The 23,555-nt window shown below is 42.2% G+C and overlaps 1 protein-coding gene across 1 annotated transcript in view; it reads right to left on the bottom strand.

Moving 5' to 3' along the window:
• b4galt2 (UDP-Gal:betaGlcNAc beta 1,4- galactosyltransferase, polypeptide 2) overlaps positions 1-23,555 on the bottom strand; it is an 81,918-nt gene that overhangs the window by 4,504 nt on the left and 53,859 nt on the right. Inside the window, exons 4-6 of the mRNA XM_076144754.1 lie at positions 16,913-17,100; positions 13,909-14,031; positions 2,944-3,048 (exon numbers count right to left, since the gene is read on the bottom strand). Coding sequence (XP_076000869.1) covers positions 2,944-3,048; positions 13,909-14,031; positions 16,913-17,100 — 416 coding nt within the window. The remainder of the gene's footprint in view (positions 1-2,943; positions 3,049-13,908; positions 14,032-16,912; positions 17,101-23,555) is intronic.

Below are 23,555 nucleotides of genomic sequence, written 5' to 3' on the forward strand. Positions count from 1 at the left end.
TAAACAGCGTCCCTGTTGGTGCCACGTCTTATTGAGGAAGTCTGGTCCATGAACCGGAGAGAGAGAGAGAGAGAGAGAGAGAGAGAGGGAGAAAGAGAGAGAGAGAGAGAGAGAGAGAAAGAGAGAGAGAGAGAGAGAGAGAGAGAGAGAGAGGGGAGGAAAACTACAGCTAAGTATCATGCAGAGACACACAGAGAAAGAGAGAGAGAGAGAGAGAGAGAGAGAGAGAGAGAGAAAGAGAGAGAGAGAGAGAGAGACAGACAGCCAACCCAAACACTTTCTTTCAGTCTGGTGGCTGATTTATTGATTTTGATAAAGGCAACTAGACCGGTCTGACCTAGCCGGCTCCCATCTCTGTTGGTGTCATTTCAGCAGGCAATTACTGAGGGATCGCTGGTTCTCTTACTCTCTACCAGACACATGCACACACACACACGCACACACACACACACATACGCACACACAAACACACATGCACACACAGTGATGGATGACACATTATGCAGGCCTGGTTATTTTAGACAGTCTTCACACTTAAAATATGGCTGCTATTTTCAAATATAAATTGTCAATTTTAAAGATGAACTTCTTTTAGATGAATGTCTGACACGCCAGTGTTTCGGCAGCTGTTTGATGGAGGTAAAAGAAAGTGGGAAAGTTTGTCATTATTTTAAATTCGATGTCACAGGTTCCATTTGGTGCTAATTTGCTTTTTCTGCGTTGATGGATTGAGTCTGGTGAGTCATGTGGTGTTGATCAAACGAGGAGACGAAAGAAAACAAAATGTAGCTCTCAGGTGTATGAATGCAAAGTACAAAACAGTTCGAAACAGAAGATTGAGTTTGAAACTACATTATTGTTTATTGTCTATATCTCTTCTGCTTGATCTGTTTATTAATCACCTATAATGTAAAGAACTTTCAGCTACATTAAACTGCATGTCAAGTTATGTTTCAGTGAGGCAGAAAATGGAAGTGAATGTGACTGTATGACATCATACCTTCCAAACTGAATTTTATATAGGTACTTTTCACATGCATTTGCGGGGGGAAAACTAAAAAACCCAAAACATTTATCCTGGTATTGCTTCTATAGCTGTATTTAAATTTGTGATCAAACACCTCAGTTTCTGGCTGGAACTGAAACAGCAGTCACTATTCTTTCCATATGACTGATGGTTGCAGCATTTTATACCTTACAACCCAATTTTATGAGCCACGCCTCCACTGTGAACACAGAAGGAGCGTATTTCAGTTGAAATATTGCAATAATATTACAATAATGTCACCTATAATCAAAGTAAAAGAATATTGTAGGAGGCAACAGAGTTCACTACATCTTCATTCTGCTCTAGCTACAGCAGGTATCGATTTCTGTGTTGTGAGGCATCGTTGTCTGGCCTATCCAAGCATGAAAATGGAGGCTCTTAGCAGAGAATAAACAGTGATAATCCACATTAAGCTGCTTAATGTGAGGTGGTATATTTCTGGTGATTAATGTGTCTAGAAGGGCTCATCTCTGTGTGTTGGGTCTCATTCATCAAACCGTTAAATAACACATTTACACTGGAAGTATTCTTACACATTTGTCTGGAAAGCAATTTAAACGGGGAGAGCAAAAGTAAAGCCTGTATATTTGGAAAGTAAGTTTTGCTTTATTAAATATGTTTTGTACAGTCTCCATTTTCTAATCTTCTCAAAAACAGAAAGATAGAAAGGGAGTTTTAATAAGAAGGGGATTACTGTGGGATTCCAGGCAGGAATATATGTTATTTATTCAACATATAATATTCATAACGTAGTGGTCATGCATTTCTCCAAGCTTCTTGAATTAACTATTAATATTTTGACATTGTGCAGGATAATCTGCAGCTCCTCAAACTTTAAGAATACTAGTCTATTCTAGTAATAGTAATAGTATCAGTAGTCATAGTAACAGTGGTGAGGTTAGACATGATGCTGAATGCACCTCACCTCAAGTGTGAAGAAGAGTCAAAGAGTTGAACCTTTTAGAGATTGAAGGTGTGGGACATATGAGCTACTGAATACTGGTAGAACTCTGTATTGTCATTATTATTATTTTTCAGGACTTATTATGGTGATGAAAATAGTGAAAACGCCTTGAGGCAACATTCTAAGCAAAACAAATTAGAAATGAAATCCCCCATCAATAAATACTAATGGAACTTTTTAAAAGGGTACCTGAGGGACAAATCTGTCTTCTTTTTGTATTGCGGTTGAAATTAGTTGATGAGATGTTTTAACCTTGAAACTCTCAAAATGGTTGTACAGCATAATACTCTCACAGTTTAGCAGAGGAGATGAGTAAATATTGACAAAGGAGTAAACTGTTTACAGTGTCCCATGCTGTTTTAAATATGAATTTAGAATGCTGTTTCTGGGATCATTGGATGTAAATAAATGATGAATGAAATCTTTGGCAAACTTCATCCACACATCATGCGCCCAAAGCCACAAAAACACACTATTTAAGAGTAAAAAAGGACCCAGAAATGAAGGGCGTATAGAATTATACTGTGTATTTAACCTCCAGTTCTGCAAGGCAGCTCCCAGGTGTGAATGAGCATGATGTGAGTGTGAAACAGGAAATTGCTGCGAAAAGGCAAATTTCATTTAACACCTCTGCTTAAATAAGAGTTCAGGCATATTAAGATACGAAATGCCTGAAACATCTGACGATTAAAAAGCAGATACCAAAGCCGAAGACGATTGCACAATTGACTTTCGCAGCAGCGTGTTGTATAGTAGCTTACATTGATAATAAGGACGCGATATTGACAGCGAGCCCTTTGAAAGTATCACATAATTACAATTCTCTGAAATGAAGATGAGAGGATGTAAAGAAATCTGTGTAGCTGTGAGACGAATGCGGCACAATTGATCCCAACGTGAAGCAGAACAAGTGTGGACAGTGATGCAGTACCTCTGCGGGTTGGGCTCGTTATGTTTGTCTCTCTCGTGCTTAATCATTCTGTAGCGGCCGATCCGGACGTCTGGCCTGGACACCTTCATGCCGTTCAGAGTGATCCTGAGAGAGAAAGAGAGAGAGGGAGAAAGAGAGAGAGAGGGAGAAAGAGATGATGAATAAATAATCAGTGTGTCCAGATATCAACTGTTCTGATTGACAATCCCCTGCCATACCACTAGGGGGTTCTCAAACTGTGCCACCAGTACTAATGGTGCCACAGTTTGAGAACCTCGGTACTTGTGCTTTTGTAGCTCAGTGGGTTTGGCGGTGATGCCTACAGTACACAAACTGAGTCAATGATATGTCTTTAAACTCCACCTATTAACAGGGAGACATGCTTGTTTGTCAATCACACACTGTGCTGTCATACAGGGATCTCTGGGCTCTGTGAGGCCTACAGGGTTCATATTATTCCCTCAGCATTGCACATTAAAAATAGTGTCACACAGAAACAAATGAGCGAGTAAACACTGAAAGCCCGAGGCTCCGACTGAAGCACCTTAAAATGAAGGACAGCTGTGGTCAGACGCCTTTATTGCACCAGAGAAACTGAAATTGTGTTAAAGGCAGTTAGTTCAAACAAAGTATGTGCTCATTCAGACAGAACGATAACATTGTATTACCGTTAAGATGCAACGGAGAGGCAAACCTGCACAGAGATTTATTTCTCATACAGCGACAAATAGGCTATGAAGCAACACATGCCACAGGCCAGGAAACACATAAACAACACAGACTGATAATAATAACAATATGCACGCCCGCACACAGAAAGGATGTGTGTGTGCGAGTGTGAATTATGGATTTTAATTGGTCACATTCCTTTGATTGTTGCAGTCTCTTTTGTCTTAAAAGGCACTCATTAATTTGACCTCATCTTTTACTCCTCTTCCTCATTCCCTGCTCCTTTGTCGTCTCTTCCTCTCGCTCCTCCATTGTTCTCCGTCCCTCTCCCACTCTGTTCTCTCTGTGTTCTACAGTTCCGCCCACTGGGTTCTTGAAGGTCAACATTTTTTACAATAAACAGATAAACACAGTGGTAGTAGTCACTGCTGACTTATTTGTGAAAAATTTCATTTCCAGTTTGCATATCGAAATGATCTTTAACACTCATAAATTGTGTGTAAGTGTTTTTTAATTAATAATCTGCCTTGAAATCTTTCTCTTTAAGCCAACAATAATTACATTTGTATGAAAGTGAGCAGATTGTTATAGCATTTACAAAAAAGAAGTATCACTAAATCATCTCAATTATTTTATTCTATCAAACTGCGAAATAAATCATTTCCTGATTCATCATATGTAGCCGTGGTCAAGGAGAGGCCTCATACTGACAGACTGCACACCCACGCAGCCGTCTGCACTTACTCAGGCTGACTCCAGCTTTCCTCATGTTGAAGCTATGCCGGGAGTTTGCTGAAGTCATCGCGTTCATGTCTGTATAAGAATGATAAAAGTGGCCCCGCCCTCACAGGTACAGAGCCAGAGTCAGATCTGCCACTCAAGCATGGCCTGCGAATGCCCACATGCTACTAAAACGTTCAAATCAGCCAAAATCAAGGGGAACGCTGTGTGTGTATGAGGCCGCTTTGATAAACATTACTTTGATTTATCAGCAAAACTGTTTTTTCTGGTCAAACAGCAGCTTGCAGCAAAAGCCTGATCAATATGCAATAACTCTAATACAACTGCACATTTGGAAAAGCTCAATAATATTTCAAATTGTGTTTTGTTACGTGGAAGAACTGTAAATACATAAACATGAACAGCTCATTTGCAGGAACAGATATCGTTATATATCTTTTCTTTCACTCACATCACTCTGGGGTCGCGTAAATAAAAACCTAAACCCAAAATAAACCAAAACAGTAAAATTAAGTTTGATTGATTTGACGTGGAATGCAGAATAAAACATATTTTCATTTAATCATATATCATTTTAGTGTGTTTTCCTTCTGTTAGTACAAGTGAGCTCATCAAATCCAATCCCTCATTTAATCTGTTTCACCTTTTCCGCTATCTTTCTGTTGAACTTCCTTGATCTCCTCTCCCCTCCTCATCTTTCCTCTCTTCTTTTCCTCACAAATCAGTCACACAGCTCAACCGCAACAACATGCAACCTCTCATCAGAGGCTAAAAAATGCAAAACTCCTATAAATAAATTCACTGCAAACGTAATAACAGATCTTTGCCCCATTCCCTCTAAAGTCTGTGTGACACTGCTGACTTGGCACGAGTGCGTAGTTGATTGCCATTGACAGTGCGTATGTGTGCGTTTAAGCAAGCGTGTATGTATTTACATAATTGAGACCTTATTATGGTGCCAATCACGTGAGAGCGTGAGTGCGAGCAAGACGGCTTCTCTTCCTCGCTTCTTCATCTTCTCACTGAGCTTATTTATGCATTATGCACAGCTCCTCTGCCTGCTGCTCTGTACAGCGTGTGTGAAACTTAATATTTGATACATATTACATTTCTTTGGCACGAGGAACAATTCAGAGTTAATTTTAAGACTGTGGGTGCTCGACAAACAACGGGCCGCAACCTCGTAGAGTTATAGGAAAGGGAAAGTCAGATGGTTCATAATATCAATGCACTGTGACATCACAAGAAATAAAGAAATAGGCAATATTCATCAAGAATCGTGCGAGCTGTCCACATTAAGGAGACATACTATTTCTGTTTCAGGCTCATAGCTCTGAGTAAATAAAACGTAAAGGAAGGATTTAATTCCATGTGTTGTTTGTGACTTCTCTGCAGCAAAACATTTCATCAGATGTGTCACTTGCTGTGTTGTGTGAAGTGTTAAGGAGGTGAGAAAAAAGTCCATGCGGTGTCTGACGAGACTGAATGCACAAACACTTCCAACCTCGCCTGTATTTCTTTGCTTGTTTTATGCTTATGCTTAACTCTCTTGAAACACATCACAGAAACACAAAAAAGCTCAGAATTGTATATAAGGTGCAAAAAAGGTCCAGAAAGTTACACAGTCCAACTGCATGGACGTTTGTTGTGGCATCCATCCATCCATCCATCACCTCTGCTGATACAAAAGTATTGCAAATCAATTTTCTTAATGAAAACAACAAACTGGCAGAACAATCTGTTTGAGTGGAGCCATGAATAGAAGCAGATTCAGCTCATCCTGTGCCCAGATAAGTGAAGACTTTAGAGGTGACGGACCATGTTGTTTGTGGAATCTTATAAGGAATCAACCAGGCGAAAATTCTGTTTTCCTGACGGCTCAAAAATAAGTTGATGAAAGTGTTTGTGTAAAATATAATCAGGATTCCATTGCAATCCACATTCTCTGCTCTGTTTTGTTGCACTGCGTTAGCTTTCCTGCCGCTTTGCAGAGCCTGTGAACGTCTCATCAAACACTCCCCGTGGGTGGGCTCTCTGTCTCCTCATCTGTCAATACAAAAGCCTGCGCAGTGATGAATGCAGGTCGGGGATTCTAATTGACGAAACCAAGACAAGACGGAGATCTGTCATCAAAACGGTTATTATTCCACTCACAAACCTCAGACACACAGTTGTGTTTGATAAATGTGTGTGTCATCATCCGCGGACAGGCTCATTCAATTTCAGAAGGGACAGAGCGAGAAAAGACAATATTACAATATTAAAAGAATCCTCCTCTTTGTATTTGACCTTGTATAATATCACACTGCGGGGTTGAGTGTGTGTGTGTGTCAGAGAGAGTGAATGTGTGCGTGCGTGTTTGTTTATGATATAATGAGCTGTTCAACTATTCAAATGGCTTGACGGCACAAAATCACATCTTTGACCAAGAGAATGCTGCACACACCATGGACACACACACACCATGGACACACACACACACACACACACACACACACACACACACACACGCACACACACACACACACACACACACACTGCAACATCACATCAGTGCAGTCAGCTCTTCGCTCCTCTGACAGGCAGTAGGCAGCAACATGGTGTGACAGCCTAGTGTGAATGTTATGTAATGGACAGCACACTGAGGATGCTGTAGAGTTACTGAGCTTACAAAGAACAGCAAATGGCCGTCTCCTGTGTGATATACACATACGTATATGTATCTGTGTATATATAGAATCCAGAACTGGCACATTGGAGAATCACGTCAATGGAAAACCAGCAGGTGGGCAGCATTTTACGGCTTGTTTGGCAGAGTGAGGCGGTGAGAGGGGAATGGAGACGAGTAGAAGTAGTGCAGAATATGTCAGAATATGTTCAGAATGGCTCAGGAGGCCTCTTTTAAGTTTATCAATGCATCAAATCCTTGTATAAACAAAACAAAAGTGGAGAGCAAATAAAGTAACACTGGAAATCTCATGGCTGTGAGGTATATATTCAACAAAATATGGTATCTTATACATTTTGTTCATGTAAATGTCTTTCATGAGTTGTTTCCTTCCCAGTTTTTATTCTGAATCCCGCCAAAACTGCTAGATATCACATCAGTGAACATATGCAGAAACAGAACAGATATCTAATCAGAAGTAGCAGTACCATACGTTTAAAAAGTTTAGAAAGTATGAAGTTTAAATCTAAACTTCATCTTAACTTTAATTTGCCCAATGAGGTTGTGCAAGGCAATTTTAATCTACAGTAACTGAGCCCTCGTGATTACTGGAGGAATAAAAAACCTTGCTGTGTGACCCCTGTAGCAGGCCCATTATACAGAACAGGCTGCTCTGCTTGGGTGGCGCTTGTCCGTTTGAAAAGCTCATAACCGTGTGAGGCGGAGTGGACTGTCCAGCGCTTCTCTCTCTCCCTTCAGAAAAATCTGCCTCTCTAATATGCTGCCACACGAAGACTTTCATTTGCCCGCCGGAGGCAGAGAGGGGGGAGAGTGTGCGTGTGTGTGGGCGTGCGAGTGCATTTAAGAACATTATTATAGCTGTCGGGACACTGTTCAGGCCAACCCCGCAGTCACACACACACACACGCACACACGCACGCAAGCACTGACACACAGAGACCGTGGTCCTACTCGATTGGATTAATCAGGAGTTTCACCAACTCCTCGGCTATTCCCACTAGTGGAGTTAATTGCATTAGAGCAATGGAGTGGAGGAGAATTGGGAGCTAAGTTTGATGTCTTGCCTCAGTTCTCTACGCCTGCAGAAATGAGACGAGGGAAGAAAGTACAGTGTGTGTATAGGGGGGGGAACTAATAGAAAAATAAGGTGTATGAGTCTGAAGATGAGGACAGAAAGAAAAGAGTGCTTCCTCTCTCTGCATGGTGTATATGGGCGACTTCATGCTGCTGCTGCACGACTGAAAACCTTATTAGAGCTCAGTGTTTTGGTTCTTTAGCATGCTCTTTGTTGAGTTTAGTGATTAGTTTAGTTAAGAGTCATGACAGTGAGAGCAGAAAATCTGTAATTTATGCAATTTGTCGCTTGAGTTTGTTATCACTTTCGCATTATAAAGAATTATGCAACTCCTACTCTAAGAAAGATATCAGCACATACATATAAAGTGCTATAAACTGAGTCTGGACAGAGGCTGCTGACTGAGGCTGCTCTGTCAGACCAAACCTTTAGCTTGACGCCTCATCTTTCTCTCTGTTCTATTTCCCTCTGCTCCCCCTTTTCTTTCTTTCTTTCTTTCTTTCTATCAAACCTTGCATCTCTCTAAACAAATCCCTTCTTGTGCTCCGTGACACAGTTTGAACCAGAGCAGATGATGATAAATGGATCGAAAAAAAGAGATCGAAAGAGAGAAAGAGATGTGTGCGCAGTGAAAAGAAGGGAAGGTCACATATATTCATGCTGAATCCACAAAGAAATCTCATCCAAATCTGGAGCTCTACAGAGCTTTGAGTTCTATTTACATTGTGTTGGGTTGAGTCTCACAGCTCTCACCGCCCCACATGTAAAAACACGTGCAGCCATTTTTAGTAAACAAGCTCAAGAGAAGCTGAACATAAGCTTGCATGAAATGAGAACAAAACCCCAGTCACTACATTGACATGCACACAATAAACCAATTATTTGTCCATATTGCAAATAGGGTAACAATGGATGCTCATGTTGCTCTATGTCTGCTCAATCGTGTAAAGTGAACACTTATACTGAGGTTCAGCCACAAACTTAATAAGCTGAAGGCATTCCAGGTGGTAATTTCTGGGAACACCAAAAGTGTCACAAAGACTTTTAGAAGTGTTCTCTTAAATCTCACTAATGAAGGCACAGTGTTCCCAGAGGCCTAATTTAATCTTAGGGGACACCATAGCGGCATCAAGTAAATGGAAATATGGTCCGTTTAGTTTTAGACAGAAGGGGTAATGGGGAAAAGACATTTCCTAACACACTACACACCAGAAAGAATTTCAAAAGCATTTCTTTTCCCCCATGCTACTGATTTTTGGGGAGGATTATGCAAGTCAGACAATAGAGGAGATCAGCCGATCCATCATGCATAGCAGCCAGGAAATAACACTGTCAGTAAGTCAGAGTGTTTGGCTGACCTGCCTCACACTCATTCACACCGCTGTTCCTGTTTGTGGCTGCTGATTCCTCACCCGCCCTCATCCTCACCCTCCATCGATTTTTAACTCCATTATCAAACGGCGCTGGACGCTGTGTCATGTTGACTTCTATTTCCCGTGTCACGCCGAAAGTATCATATCATGAGGGAACGTCTCTGCTCGCTCTGTGTTTATCCAGGCGGGGTTGCTTATTCTCCCCGCCAGGCCTCGCGATCCGTTGCTTTGATCTAGCCAAGATGTACAGTGTTAAAATGGAGACTTAACTGGCAGAAAAGTGTCTGATCATGGCCACTTACTCCAACTGAAAGGTGTCTGTGACTCAAGCGGCTGACTTCTTTGGGTAAACAAGAGGCAAAAACTGACCTTGGAATACAAACCCGGTGAAAATGGACGGACTAGCTGCGATTTTGTAGCTGTCTTCATAACAATAATGTGTTTGTACCAAATGCTTGGGCTACAATATACTGATGTTTGCCATTGTATTTGAAACTGTCCAGACTTCTGTGAGGTAATTGTCCAAATGGGGAAAAGCAACACTAGTCACCCGGAATTAAAACACTACTTTGCAAAATCTGTTGCCAAAATCTTTCTTCACTCATCACAAAAAACGATTGAAACGAGCCTTCATTTGTTGGTGCGATATTTGAGCGTGTGCGGCTCAATCGCATTTTACCCAGTTAGGACAAATACTGAGAATATTGAGTGTGTGTGAACATACTGGCTGTTATGTACAAAATGCCCTGAGTCTGACACCATTTTCGAAGCTGTTGGTGTGGGTGTACTGGTTGCACGAGTACATGATGTCAGGTTTTGAAAGCCAGTTCTGTTAGTGTATGTGTGTGTGTGGAGCCCTTGGGACAGGTACATCCTTTGCCTGAGGCTATTGGTACATACGCAGAGGACTCTCTCTCTCTCTCTCTCTCTCTCTCTCTCTCTCTCTCTCTCTCTCTCTCTCTCTCTCTCTCTCTCTCTCTCTCTCTCTCTCTCCTTCCTCGCTCTCCCCCTCTCTGTCTCTGTCTCTCTCTTGCATTGGCTGTTGTGCGAGTGGCAGCCATCCTCTCCGCCCTGGGCTCAGACCCACTGAGCAACAGGGACAGATTCGTCCTCTGGGCTGGCATGAGCTGGCAGGACCCATTTCAGGCAGCGGTCTGTGGGATCCAAACCAGAATGAGGCAACGCCAGAGGGAAGCAAGCGAGGGCGAGCGACAGGGCAACACGGAGGGAGGGGCTGTGCAGTAGCTTAGTCTTTTAGCTGATGCCACTTCCTTTTTCAACAAGAATAAGCAGATGGAGGTTCAGTTTCCAGCTCAAGGACACAACCACAAGCATGACTGCTTGAGGGGTCAAACCCATGACCCCTGGTAGCCTCTAATAACAAAGAAAAGACAAAGGGCAGATTCCTCAGATGCCCGATCTACACTCATCTTCTTTTATCTCTCCTTCCCTTTATTCTGTCCCTATCATGTCTTTCCCTGTGGTCATGTTGCTGATCCCGGATACATGGAGAGTCAGCAAAGCCTGGTAGTTCTGCTGCTCAAGTTCATCCAGGCTTCTATTGTTAGAACCCATTCTGCTTCAAAATTCACTAAATCCTGCATTTCAAAATAAATCACCAATAATCTGATCCGTCAATGGGAAACCTCACAATGTTGTTATGCTGTATTCATATTTAATAAATTATCGTCAAATCCAAAATTAATTTGTTCATTTAGATTTACAAGATTTTAGATTTGAACACTGACCTGGAGACTTTGCTCGCCTCCATAGATATCAGATCACATCCACACACAGCCTGTCCTTCCATCTTGTCCTCACACATTGAGTCTGTATCCAAGGACGTTTAGTCTCAGCCGGCACTGTGAAAGGATTTGCAAACGAACCAGCCTTGAAAAGCGAAGGGGGAGTGAGTGTGTGGTGTGTGTGTGTGTGAGCCTTCACGCTCGGGTGTATTTAGGTTTTTTTTCTGCCAGTCGTTCTTTTTTAATAACATTGGCAGAAGTCTGATTTTTACAGTCGTGCTCGTTAATAATAAACAACAGAGATACTGCGGCCTCTCTACCATTATAGTGTTACTATCCACTATTATTGCCGAGCTTTGTCTGCAACACCAATCGCAACTCACAAATTATCACTGCATGTTGTTAGCGGCCTAATTTCACTGACTGAGCTCACTGTGAATATTCATGTTTTACTAAGCCATTTTGGAGACACAATTCTGAATGTAAGAAACATAATAATGCAAGAAAAAGAAGATTGACGTTTATATTACAAATAGTTTTTTCCAAGCAAATATGTAATGATAATCTTGCACATAATGCCCGTGTTATAATGTTATGAGTTCCATCAACCTGCAACATCCTCTTCTACTGTGACTAGTGATTTCCAGCCTTTCCAAAACACTGACCATGCACAATTCCCAGTGGAAAAGCACAATGGTATTCCATTCAGTAGAGGGCAAAAAGGACACGTGGAATACGTGAGCGGTTGCATAGTTCGGACATGTTTTTGTCAGGCTGTTTGTGTAAAAGCAGGAAATGCAACAGTTCCTGGAGTGATGTCCTCTGGCTGAGTATCCCTGTAGTATCCATGAAGGGGATGAAAATACAATCTACAAAGAAACTCTCGCTCTTTGATTATGTGGGGAAGACATCAAAAATGTGTACTTTTGAAAATCACATCCTGTTTCTACATTTTGACCTGTTTCCACAGTAACAAGAGGCATCTCACCACAAACACTTACTCCTTTGAATCAGTGTTTTTTCTACTTTTCCTTTGAGACTGCACACTTTCTGTCATAGGAATATATTGTCAGCACGGACTATTATAGTCTATTAAACCGCTGAAGGAAATGGCTGAATGATTTGCTGTTTTTACTGGGATTTTAATGATTTCCCAGCATGCCGTTCCACAATTCCTGAAGCTGAAAAAGCTCAGTTGGAGTGCGGGAAACATCTCGAGGGAAATCTACAGCATCTAATAGCGAATGCAGCTATCCTCTAATAATAACAGAGAGGTTTAACTTTGTCTGTCATCCTTACACACACACACACACACACACAGAGACACACACACAATCAGTGACTGAGACACACAGATCGGTTTTTATCACAGCTCGCCAGACTCTGACCAATAACTGTAATCTCCGGAATACTACGTTTGACTGACACACTGTGTTCTCCAAAATTCCACTAGCATTTGAAACGGGCCCTTTCCAGCTTTCCTTTGTTGTGCTCTTACACTGAAAGGAGAAAGATAAGCGTCACAGTGTGGGAGTGACAGAAGGACACAGAAAGAGAGTAAGGCAAGGAGTTGAGATATAATGTTGAGGTAGAGTTTATCTGCAAAGAGCTGTCCTGGGTGTGTGTGTGTGTGTGTGTGTGTGTGTGTAAGTTAATGTATTGTTTTCTCCTTCTTTTCTTCATCAATCTAAAGGTTTCATATCCCAGCCTCATCTTTCTGTTTGCTTTGGTTCCCATCACTGTGCACAAGTTAACGGATGAATGCGCGCCGTCTCATCATTAATTTTAGTTTAACAGATAGATAATCAGTTCACCTGGTAATTAACACAATTTCAGACCTAACAAACATCTGCTAATACAATAAATTTAATTAATTATCCAGGAAGTAGTAAAGCCCAGCCTTGACTCATGTTTGTGTGTCTGTTTTAAATCGATATTCTACTCCTCGCTTCTATTTCAGCACAGTTTGACAGTCATATCATTACTGAACTCCACTAAGTCATTAAAAGCTGATTGAAGAGCTTGAAAAAGTACATTTATCTGCTAATAATTCTGATTCGCAGTACAATTATAATAAATCAGCCACTGCAGGACGAACCTCAGTGTCACTTTCAGTAGAGGGACCTCACTCCCTCTCTCTCTCTCTCTCGGTGTGTGTGTGTGTGTGTGTGTGTGTGTGTTGAGTGTAGTTCCCCTATATCCAAGCTACTCTCTTGTTTAAGTAGTTTTCTCCTGAACAAGCTTCTGAGAAAAAGCTATACAAAATAAATAGGTCTAATGAATAATAAGAAATAACAAAAGAACACACTATAGAAAATACAGATAAGGAAAAATAAAGAGGGGTACAAACTGGTTTCTATGTCTAAAACTGAGTGTGGCGGAAAAACAACTAAATGTGGCCAATTTAGTTGGAAATCATTCTATTCATGGAATCATGGGAAATTGCCAACTTCAATATCGAGGGAAAAACAATGAAGAAAGATGAGGATGTGTTTGTCTCTCCACGTTTCACAGCACACAAGGTGTGCACCAGACAAATAAAACCCGGCACATTCCTCGTTTCACAAAAGCAGTTAGTGAATTGTTACAGGTTATTCTTGGCGGTTTATTTTATTTTTGCCAGTTTTATTTAAGAGGTGAAAACAATCCCTGTCACATCCTTCCTGCAGTTACCTGTTGTAGATGTCGTCGTCTTCTCCTCCCCAGCCCCAGTACTCGTTGGGGAAGCCGTTAATCTTCAGGAACTGTTTTTTACTCAGGCCTGACACGCCTCCAAAGTAGCCCGCGTAGGGAAGCCTGCACGGGGGAGGAAGGAGAGAGAGAGAGAGAGAGAGAGAGAGAGAGAGGAAGAGGTCATGACCCAGAAACTGTCAACACAAGCATTATACATAGCTTACACGCAGGCATAAGAAACGTTCGACGGTAAATAACAGCACAGGTGAACCAGATCTTAGACATGAAGGAGTGAGGAAGGAGGAGGAGGATGTAAAGAGGAAGGTGCAGGAGAGATGATGCAGTGCAGCCAGTAGATCAGAGGCACACAGAGGCACCTGTGGCACAGTTGATAACATTTACCTTTGCAGCCAAGAGACGCAGAAAAATGGAGAGACTCAAGTTTGGCAGAAAGTAACTACGTCGTATGTCTTTGTGAAGTGATGGAGAAAAGGGAGAGACACACGGTCAACTCTGTATGTGTGTGTGTGTTGTGTGGGGTGCATTCACTGGAAAAGAAAGGATGGAAAAGTGTGTATATGTGTGTTTTTTTCCCCCCTCAAAAGTCAGGAGACTAGCCAAGTGGGACGGACATCAGCTGGGAGTGTCATGACAGGTGCCCTGAGTCTAACCGCAACAAGATGCCTGTGTCTGTGTGTGTGTGTGTGTGTGTGTGTGTGTGTGTGTGTGTGTGTGTCTGTGTGCGCGTGCTTGTAGTGAACATGTGTGTTGTCAAAACTGAGACAGCTCCCAGTTGAAAGATGACAGCAGACACTAATGAGACCATATGTTTCGCTAAAAATATCTTCCACTAAAAATATGGTGAAGAGTGTGTTTTTAAGAGCGTGTGTCTGCTTTTGCTTGAAAATGACACATATAATGATAAAGCAGAGGAGGGGGGGGGGGGGGGCATAGTCTCAAGAAATCCAAGCTATATATAAAGTAACATTAGAGAGAAGATGGATGAGAGCACTTGTTGCAGCTCAAGATGTGTCACATTCAATTCTGTCATTTATATCCAGACAAAGTATGTCACACTTTAGTCGCAGGCCGTTGTCATATTGCAACATATTACATGATGACATAATGTGATGGTGTGTGCTTGGTTGTGTGCTTGAGTTTGAGTTTTTTTTTACTCTGTGTAGAATCTATTCTACTCCTCCCTTGCGAATAAGGTTATGCATCTCAATGGGAGGTTCTTGGTAAAAAATAAAGGTCAATAAATACACAATATATTACAGCACTGTCAGGTTTTAATTTAGTCTTTGTGTAAGTACACAGTGCAGCGGAAGGAGTGTAGATACTGTCAAGAGTTCTGTTTTCATGTAGAACAATCTATTTTGCTTGCATTTACATGTTCTCTTGATGTCTTAAAATTATTGTTTTATTCGTTTTCCTATTCCAAGTCCAACCAGTTCCAGATGTGGACCCAAGTAAACCTGCTACTCTGACAGAGACTTGCAGCTGATCCTAACATGTTTGCTGGTGCAGTTTGAAGTCTATTTACATGTCTAATGTTTATGAATGTGAGTCATACAGGTCAATATTTGAAAATGTTGCTACAGGAGAAACACGGAAATTTTAACATTTCCTCTCGAATACACGGGTCAATTGTTTGTCGGTCAAAATCACTGATTGAGCCTTCGGGCATTTTCTAGAGTTGCCTTTCATATTAATAAGCTACAGAGTTACGATGTAAAGGTCAGCATCAGGCCATTCTGTTACCACAACGTTGATTATTTAACGCTATCAGTAGGTGAACATTAACACAATAACCCGGGCAGCACGGGTGCATTTGATTAAGACTGGAAATCCATACAAACAGCTAAATCCTCCTTTATTCCCGTATTATAACTGACTAATCCCATTCTAATACTGCTGTGACAAATGGATCTTTCTCGCTCAATGGCTAATATGAGTAAAGGTTAAAAAGGTTTGCTAATGTGACGTCTCATACTGCATCAGTCCAATTTCAACCAAAGGGGAGGTGTGAGGACTATTGGCCTGACAGAAATGCTATATTAAAGGTCATCCACTGATAATAGTAATGATTCTATCTTGTAACTCAGTGGTAATAACACTGATTGTGCCATGGTGTGTGTGCAGCGCAGCATGGTTTGCTTGACCTTCTGATCTTTGCCACTGGAATCAATTTTAATTTTCTAAATTTCATTTGATGAATGCCGCATAAAATTTAGATTTTCCAATGCTGAAATATTAAATATCCAGAAAATTAAACACAGCACTAACAGCTATCAGTCGGTCAGTCTGCCAACACACCCGTCTCAAACCACCTTGACCTTTGAAGCCAACTCCCTATTATGGGATCTGATTTTACATTAGCAATGAACTCAAATCAATTTTGTGTTTGTGTGTTTCCTCCTTTTCTTTCTTTCTTTCCTTTCCTCTCTAAGAGTCCAAAAAAGCCAAATTGGGTGAGTACCGTGACCTTGCATAGGAAACGGCTCAATCTAAACTGATGAAAGCCCTCATTCATTTTTAATCAGAATCATTAGTTACAGCGCTGCTTAGCACTTGGGATTGTATTTGTTGGCAGACAGCATTAGCTTATTGAACAGTATATCTGGCCTCCCTCAGTGTGTTCTGTAGGATAACTCTTGTTGACAGCTCCTGGATGGCTGGTTCACGCTCGCTGCCTGCGCTCAGGTCATTAATCAATGCTTTTAGGTAATTGAGGGCAGGTGTAGAGCCATTATGAAGAAGAAGCAGCCAAACAAGGATGCACACATTCCTATGGAGTTATGGAGGGAAGCGATGACCGAAAATGGCCTGAAAGTCAAGTCAGAAGGTCTAAGGTCAAACAAAATGCCTTCTCTTTACCTCTGCTTTGTTTTCACTAGCATATGTGTTTGTGTTAAAGTTTGTAGTACCAAATATGACTATAACCATCCTCCTCACCAAGTTTCATGAAAATCAGTTCATTACTTTGCAGACGTCCCCTCACCTGAAGCCAAACTTGTCCATTGCGATGGCGAAGTGTCTCGGCTGGTCGTAGCAGTGGTAAAGGTTGCGGTCGTCCATGGGGATCAGGTCCACGTCGCTGAAGATAAAGCAGTCGTACTCGCCGTCCTTCAGCGTCTCCGTGTAGCCGACGTTCAGCAGCTTGGCGCGGTTGAAGGTGTCCTCGCCCAACTGAGAGGGAAAACGAAGAAAAGCTTGTTACCTCACTGTTTACAGAGGGCGGACAATCTAGTTTTATCAGCGAGTGTCATTTGCTCCAAGGGCTGTGAGATGCTCAGCAACGTGGATCGTGTCCTCAGTCAGCTGAGACACAAAAGTGCAATGTTAGTAACACGATCAATTAACTGTGTAACAGATAACCGTTTGTAAAATGTAAAACATCTGCCTGTGAACGGCCCCGCACCACATGGTTAAGTACAGCCCATTAAAAACAAGCCGAGGAGAGAACGTTTGTTGTATACTGATGTCTCCAGTTGAACAAAATTCAAAACAACGACACAAAAAGCTGATTATTATCAATTCCAGCGGGCCGGCATGCTGTTTAACTTTAGTTTATCTTTCTGTATAATCAATCAAGCAGGAGCTGATGCGTTTAATGACCTCCAAGCACGCACGTTTAGCTGCGTGGAACGGGGAAACACATCTGCTTCTGATTTTGTCTGGCCAAAGAACCAAGGTGACATCAGTGTGTTATCAGCACGTCAGGTGTTGCTCGTTTACAACATAATATTTAGCATCTGCACCGCTGTTGTGTTAATCTCTACATTCACTGTGAGCTGTGTGTGTTGACCCCTGGCGAGCCAGCTGGTGCAGGCATACGCATCTGTTTCTGCACGACTTTGGTTCCAAACTTTGGCATTGCATTGTGTGACTGACAAGGTTAAAATATATGTCAGTTATAAATTCAATAATGTGCACAAGGTGCTGTATGACTTCTTTCTAGCCCTCAGGCACCTGTGGGCAGCAGCTTGACCTGGTAAAAACCTTGACGAGCCGCAGAGAGGTCAGTGAGCAGTGAGGAAGGAGCAAAGCTGCGCTGCACGCTGACACTCTCCTGCAGGCGGCCTGGGTGAAGCTGACAGCCCAGCCTCTTCAAATGGTCTTGGAATTTGCTTTACGTTTCATGACAGCTAGAGTGGAAAAGTCCGGAGGCAGACAGAGACGAGACATTTAAAGGTGAGACCGAATCGAGCCCTTGTGCTGTAATGCTCACGGTGCTCGACTCTCTGGCTTGTAATCAGGATTGTTGAAGTCACTGTGCTTTGCAAAGTATATAATTGCCAACAGGGGGCCACAATTTACAAGATATGAGAGATAAATGACAAGTTTTAGCTGTATAAACCTCTTGGGCATCTCTCAGTCTTTTGTCATTTCTCGACCTCCCACACAGCGATTGTCGCACACTTCAGCGAGCACTGATTTGGTCTCCGATCTGGAGCTTTTGTTAACGATAAACTGGCGAATGCAAGCTAAAATGGTATCATCTGAACAAGGCTTATGTGACTGAGTCATCAACATTAGCCTGTGGGAAACAATTTCACCCAATTACTGCAAAATGTGTCCTTTAATTTCACAACAAGAAGCTCGTTCCTCTCAAATGATCACTGTAGCAAAAAAAAGATGTACAACTTTGAACACAACTTGCCTTTATTAAAAAAGAATCATGGCCACCAAACTCTGTGTTTTAACCCAGAGACAAGCAGTGTGGCACCCAGCAACAGAGGAGATTAGTAGTAACATTACGCATGAAAGAAATGTGTAATATAGCGTTTAACCCCCATTTAAAGACAGAAATATACAACAAGATGTGCATCTCTCGGGACACTATTAGTTATCTACAAAGACAGCTATTGTCACAGGGTTTGCACTGTAAAATTAGATTTTTGACTCAAACTCACTGCCGTTTAGAATTCCATGCAAATCTGATTAATGCCGCACTGTGCAGTCAATGCAGCGTCTCTCCAACTCAGACTTGAGGGGCCCCGCAAGACGAGATTACATGTATATGTTAATGAGGCTCGGGCTCCCAGGGCGAAACTACATTTCTCAAACCATAAAGGAGGAATTCCCGGTCTGATGAATGCCTCGCTATCAACTTGGCAGAACAATGAAGCGCTGTTACAAATTTGCCACAGTCACATACTGCTAGTCATCAGGGGAAAACCACCACCCCACTTCTGACAGCACAGAGAATCTCCCGTGATGATTAATGCTTTGGCTCGCTGTCCTTGTTTCTGTTCAGGATACCATTTCTTTTTCCGGTGGCTGACTCGCCTCCATACTGTGGTGGATCTGTATGGGCCAACTGTAAATCTAATACAAGGTGCGATCCCCCCCCGGTAAACCCACTAACACCTGAGATATAAGGGAATAATCCGCAAAATCCTGGCTCTATAATTTCAACCTTTTGACGGTTCTTTTAAAAACAAGGTTCAGGAGGTTAGAGGAATATTATATGTGGTTAGCAGATCAAAACAGGAGTGATGTAAGAGCAGAATATTGGGTCATCCAGACTTATCTAGTGTGAGCATTTCAAAGCAACTAGACTCGCTGTTTGGTCTCAACGGGCCTCATTCCTGAACATTTGCATATTTTTCTGCATAAAACCTGAATAAGAATCTCTGATCCAGTCCATCCTTCTACATTTAACATATGAACTATTTGCTTTTAAAGTAACTATAGTGTCTTCTAGGTATGTTCTCATTCCACTGTTTGTTCCAGGCTGTAAATTCCATGCAGACTCTTTGTTTCTGTTTATAACTTCACCAAATGGTTAGTCCATATTTAATATAGTACAAAAAAAAGATGTATTTGCACGTGTTTGTGTTTGAGTGAGTTCAAGTGGGAGGGAATAGAAAGAAGAGCAGGAGACAGAGGGGCAGAGACAGAAGAACAGACAACAGGCAGCCCCCAGCAAATGAGCCAACATAATGTCACCTAAACCCCGAGCTTGTTTCTGCGACCCTCTCCCAGACTCATTAAGCATCACTGCGGTCATTGTTTATTATTTTAATAGGGCGTCTGCACGAGGCCCTCAGCTTCTCTGCTTTACAACTCCCTACATCTTTCCTAATCACGTCGTGCCTCCGCTAAGTTCACCTCAATTGCAGAAATGTGGAGTAAACTGACACCTATTATATCAGACGGGCCATTTAAGCAGTGCACGTATACAGAGTTAATAGGACTGATTGATAGTCTGCATGCTTGCTTGTGCGTGTGTGTGTGTGTATGTGTGTTTGTGGAAGCACTCCTCTCCACAGGGTATCCGGAGGCGCTTTAATAGAGCTCTTTGCACAAGACACCCTACACGCTTTGAATTCGAGCCAAAATGTTTGGTCTATAAAATGCAACCTGTCCCATATCAAACTTTCCAACTTGGGAAACGGATGAGATACATTCAAATCGGTGTATCTCTTGCCTCTAAATTGTGTTTTCATGATACTGCTTGTTGTGTTGTTGTTAACACCGCGGTTGCAGTGGGATGGTTATTGGGCGCAGAGTGCAATTTTCTTTGTTACAGCTTCAGGCTGCTTTCGAAACTAAAATATGGTCCATTTCCTCTCCCAGAATACACTGGGAAGAATTGCTACGGTGTCGGTCACACTTTGCCTAGAGTGGCCCACAGGAGACGTTTGAATCATTCACGTGTGAATATTTGATCAATAAAGAAATTATATGTGGACGGGGTGAAAAGTGAAAAAGGGAACTCCAATCAAGCAAAGACATTTCTTGGTTCCCTATTAGTTTCCTATTTCAGAGGCATTTGTTAACTTTCAAGGACTTTTCTTCTCCGTCAGGTTTCCTTCAGGCTGAATGCATGTCAGCATGTTTCAGCATCAACATCAGCCTGAACAAATCAGAGGAAATGAAAAATTCAAGAAATCACTAAATTGACAAGTTTTGATTGTCGTTTCAATTTGCTGTGAGTTGTAATGAGCCCGAAACAGAAACAGCATCAGTCAACATGACAGCAGGCAGAAACTCCAAACCCTCACCCATGATTGTTACAATGATTGTTAGTGAAGCCACACTGAGTGAGAGTCAATCATCGTTAGATCTCTGTGTAAGAACCGGCTACACTGATACTGAGACCGAATACTGTCTGTGCTCACTTTGTCTCCTAATATTATTAAAATTCTATGTCCTGCGGTTTAGTAGATGCAATCAACCTGCAATACTGAGTAACATTTTTAATTTGTCGGTCAAGGACTCTGCTTCAGTTGTCTCAATCTTTGTTCTTCTTAAGTACAACATCAACCCACTTTCTGTCCTTTCCTCCACTTTGGCATTGACAGTGATCATTGATAACTGGTAAACCATGAAAGCAGCATCTGGGACATCACTGGATTTGACAACTGAATAGTAAACAGTAGTCATCTGCTATCAAGGTGTCTTCAAGCGCTACTCCAGCAGCACAGCAACCAAGCAACAGTCGGAAACTGATTGATGTGGAACACTCACTACTGTGTATGGATTTAAAACGTCAATATACTGGAAGGAACAATGTAAATTAATACTGACAGAATTATTGTGATTGATTAGTAGCGCTAGTGACAGTTAGTGACCTCCTGAGCTACATGCACGTCTTGAACCATTTGTTTGTGACTCATTTAGATCTAGTTAAGTTTTCTTAAGCGGAAATTAATGTGTTTATGCAGCAGATGGAAGCGTGTATTCTATTACCTGAGGGGAGTTATGACGATTATGTGTTACACTGAGGGACTTTGCAGCAGCAGCCTTTGTTTTCATATGAGCGGACGGTTTACTTGTCACAAGAATGCAAGACGCAAGCACAGCATGTACAAACGACAATTGTGAAAACAAGAGACGTGATTTGGCAATGAGCAGGCTGACAGATGTGTATCTCCATCGTTGGACTTGGATTACAATCAGGGAATACAAGATTTGTTAATTGAAAATGAAAAGGCAGCAAAAACGCATGAAAGTATCAAACTATTATGGCGGCAGAGTTCCGTATCGTACTCTATGTGAAGTTGATTAGAGATGAAAACATACAAATCTGTTAAATGGCTCTTTGAGTGAAAACATGTGTTTTGCTACTGGTGTTAACAGATTTAAGCGTCACTTTACAGCAAAGCGACTTTCTGTGACGATGTGATCTGGAACGGCGCGGCTCTGCTTAGCAACTTCGGTGGAATAATAATAATTAACCGTCCTTCAAAGCCCCCGGATGAAACAAACTACCACGTTCCGCCGGAGTATTTATGCCACCAATATCTCAGCGGTCTTAAAAAGCTTGATGCGGTGCTGCAACTTTACTTTACAAGAGTCTGCAGAGCCTTTAGGAATCCCTCTGTGCCTGCACCTGACAAAGCCTTAATGGAAAGCCTCAGTCATGTCAAAGCAAAGATGTGGTGCAAATTCTGGCTCGTGGCAACAAGACCAGAGGAAAGGAAAGCTGGGGAGGCCGTGGAGGATTACAAAGATTTAGACTGTTTACATTAAGTGACGCGACCATGACTGGTGTGAGAGTGAGGGTGAAGGAGGTGCTACGGTTTCATCCACCTCTCCCACTTACCACACCCTTTTCACCGCCCCAATGCCTATTTCCTGTCCTGTTTCATCAGTTTGAAAGGTTGCTGCTTTCACACGCGGCGCCCTTTCCTCCACTGTCAAAGCTTCCTGGAAAACAGCAAAGTTTCTTTAACCAGCTAACCAAACACAACAACAACGGGCCCAACAACAACATAGATACTGAGAGTCCTTCCTCCTCCTCTTCCTCTTGTCCTCCTTGCTCTCTTTGACTCCACCAGCTCCTCCCTGGAGTCTCTGGTAATCTGGTCAGTGTCCGTCTGCGTCTACATCTCCCTCTGAAAACCAATTAACCCCATCACCCACATCTGACTATCAACAGATAAAGCCCAGGCTGCTCAGTGTGTATGAGAGTCCTAGTACACACACACACACACACACACACACACACACACACACACACACACACACACACACACACACACACACACACACACACACACACACACACACACACACACACACACCATATACCTGAACTGTTACCATGGCAATGGAATAAGGCCAGGCCAGTGCTGTGTGAGTGACTGTCACCAAGCAGGCAGGGTGTACTTTTTCATCTAAATGTAATGTGTGTGTGTGTTTGTGCACAGCATGTGTGTGTGTGTGTGTGAGTGTGTGAGAGAGGCTTTATCAGTCTGCTACAGATAGATGGGGGTCCTATCATTTGGCCAGTCAGTCAATGCAGGGAAAGAGAGACCACAAGAGAGGCAGAGAGACTTCATCTTATCTCACTTAATGGAGATTGAGCTGAACATGCGTGTGTGCCCGTGCGTGTGTGTGTGTCGTGTGTGAAAGCGAGAACAAGTTATCATGAGGAAGCGAGAGAGTGCGATTGTTCATTAGGCTTTGTACGAACATTTGTGACTTAATAAAAGAAGATGATCCTTTCATTCCAACGCCACCTGGGAAAGAGGCTCATCAAAGGCTGATTAGATACTTCTGTCAACCCCCCCCACACACACACACACACACACACACACACACACACACACACACACACACACACACACACACACACACACACACACACACACACCACCGAGTTACTAGTTTATTGGACATCTGTACAA

The sequence above is a fragment of the Genypterus blacodes genome, unplaced genomic scaffold, assembly GCF_046128005.1.
Source record: "Genypterus blacodes isolate CSIRO-AG114 ecotype Tasmania unplaced genomic scaffold, CSIRO-AGI_Gbla_v1 ptg000029l_1, whole genome shotgun sequence".
Taxonomy (NCBI): domain Eukaryota; kingdom Metazoa; phylum Chordata; class Actinopteri; order Ophidiiformes; family Ophidiidae; genus Genypterus; species Genypterus blacodes.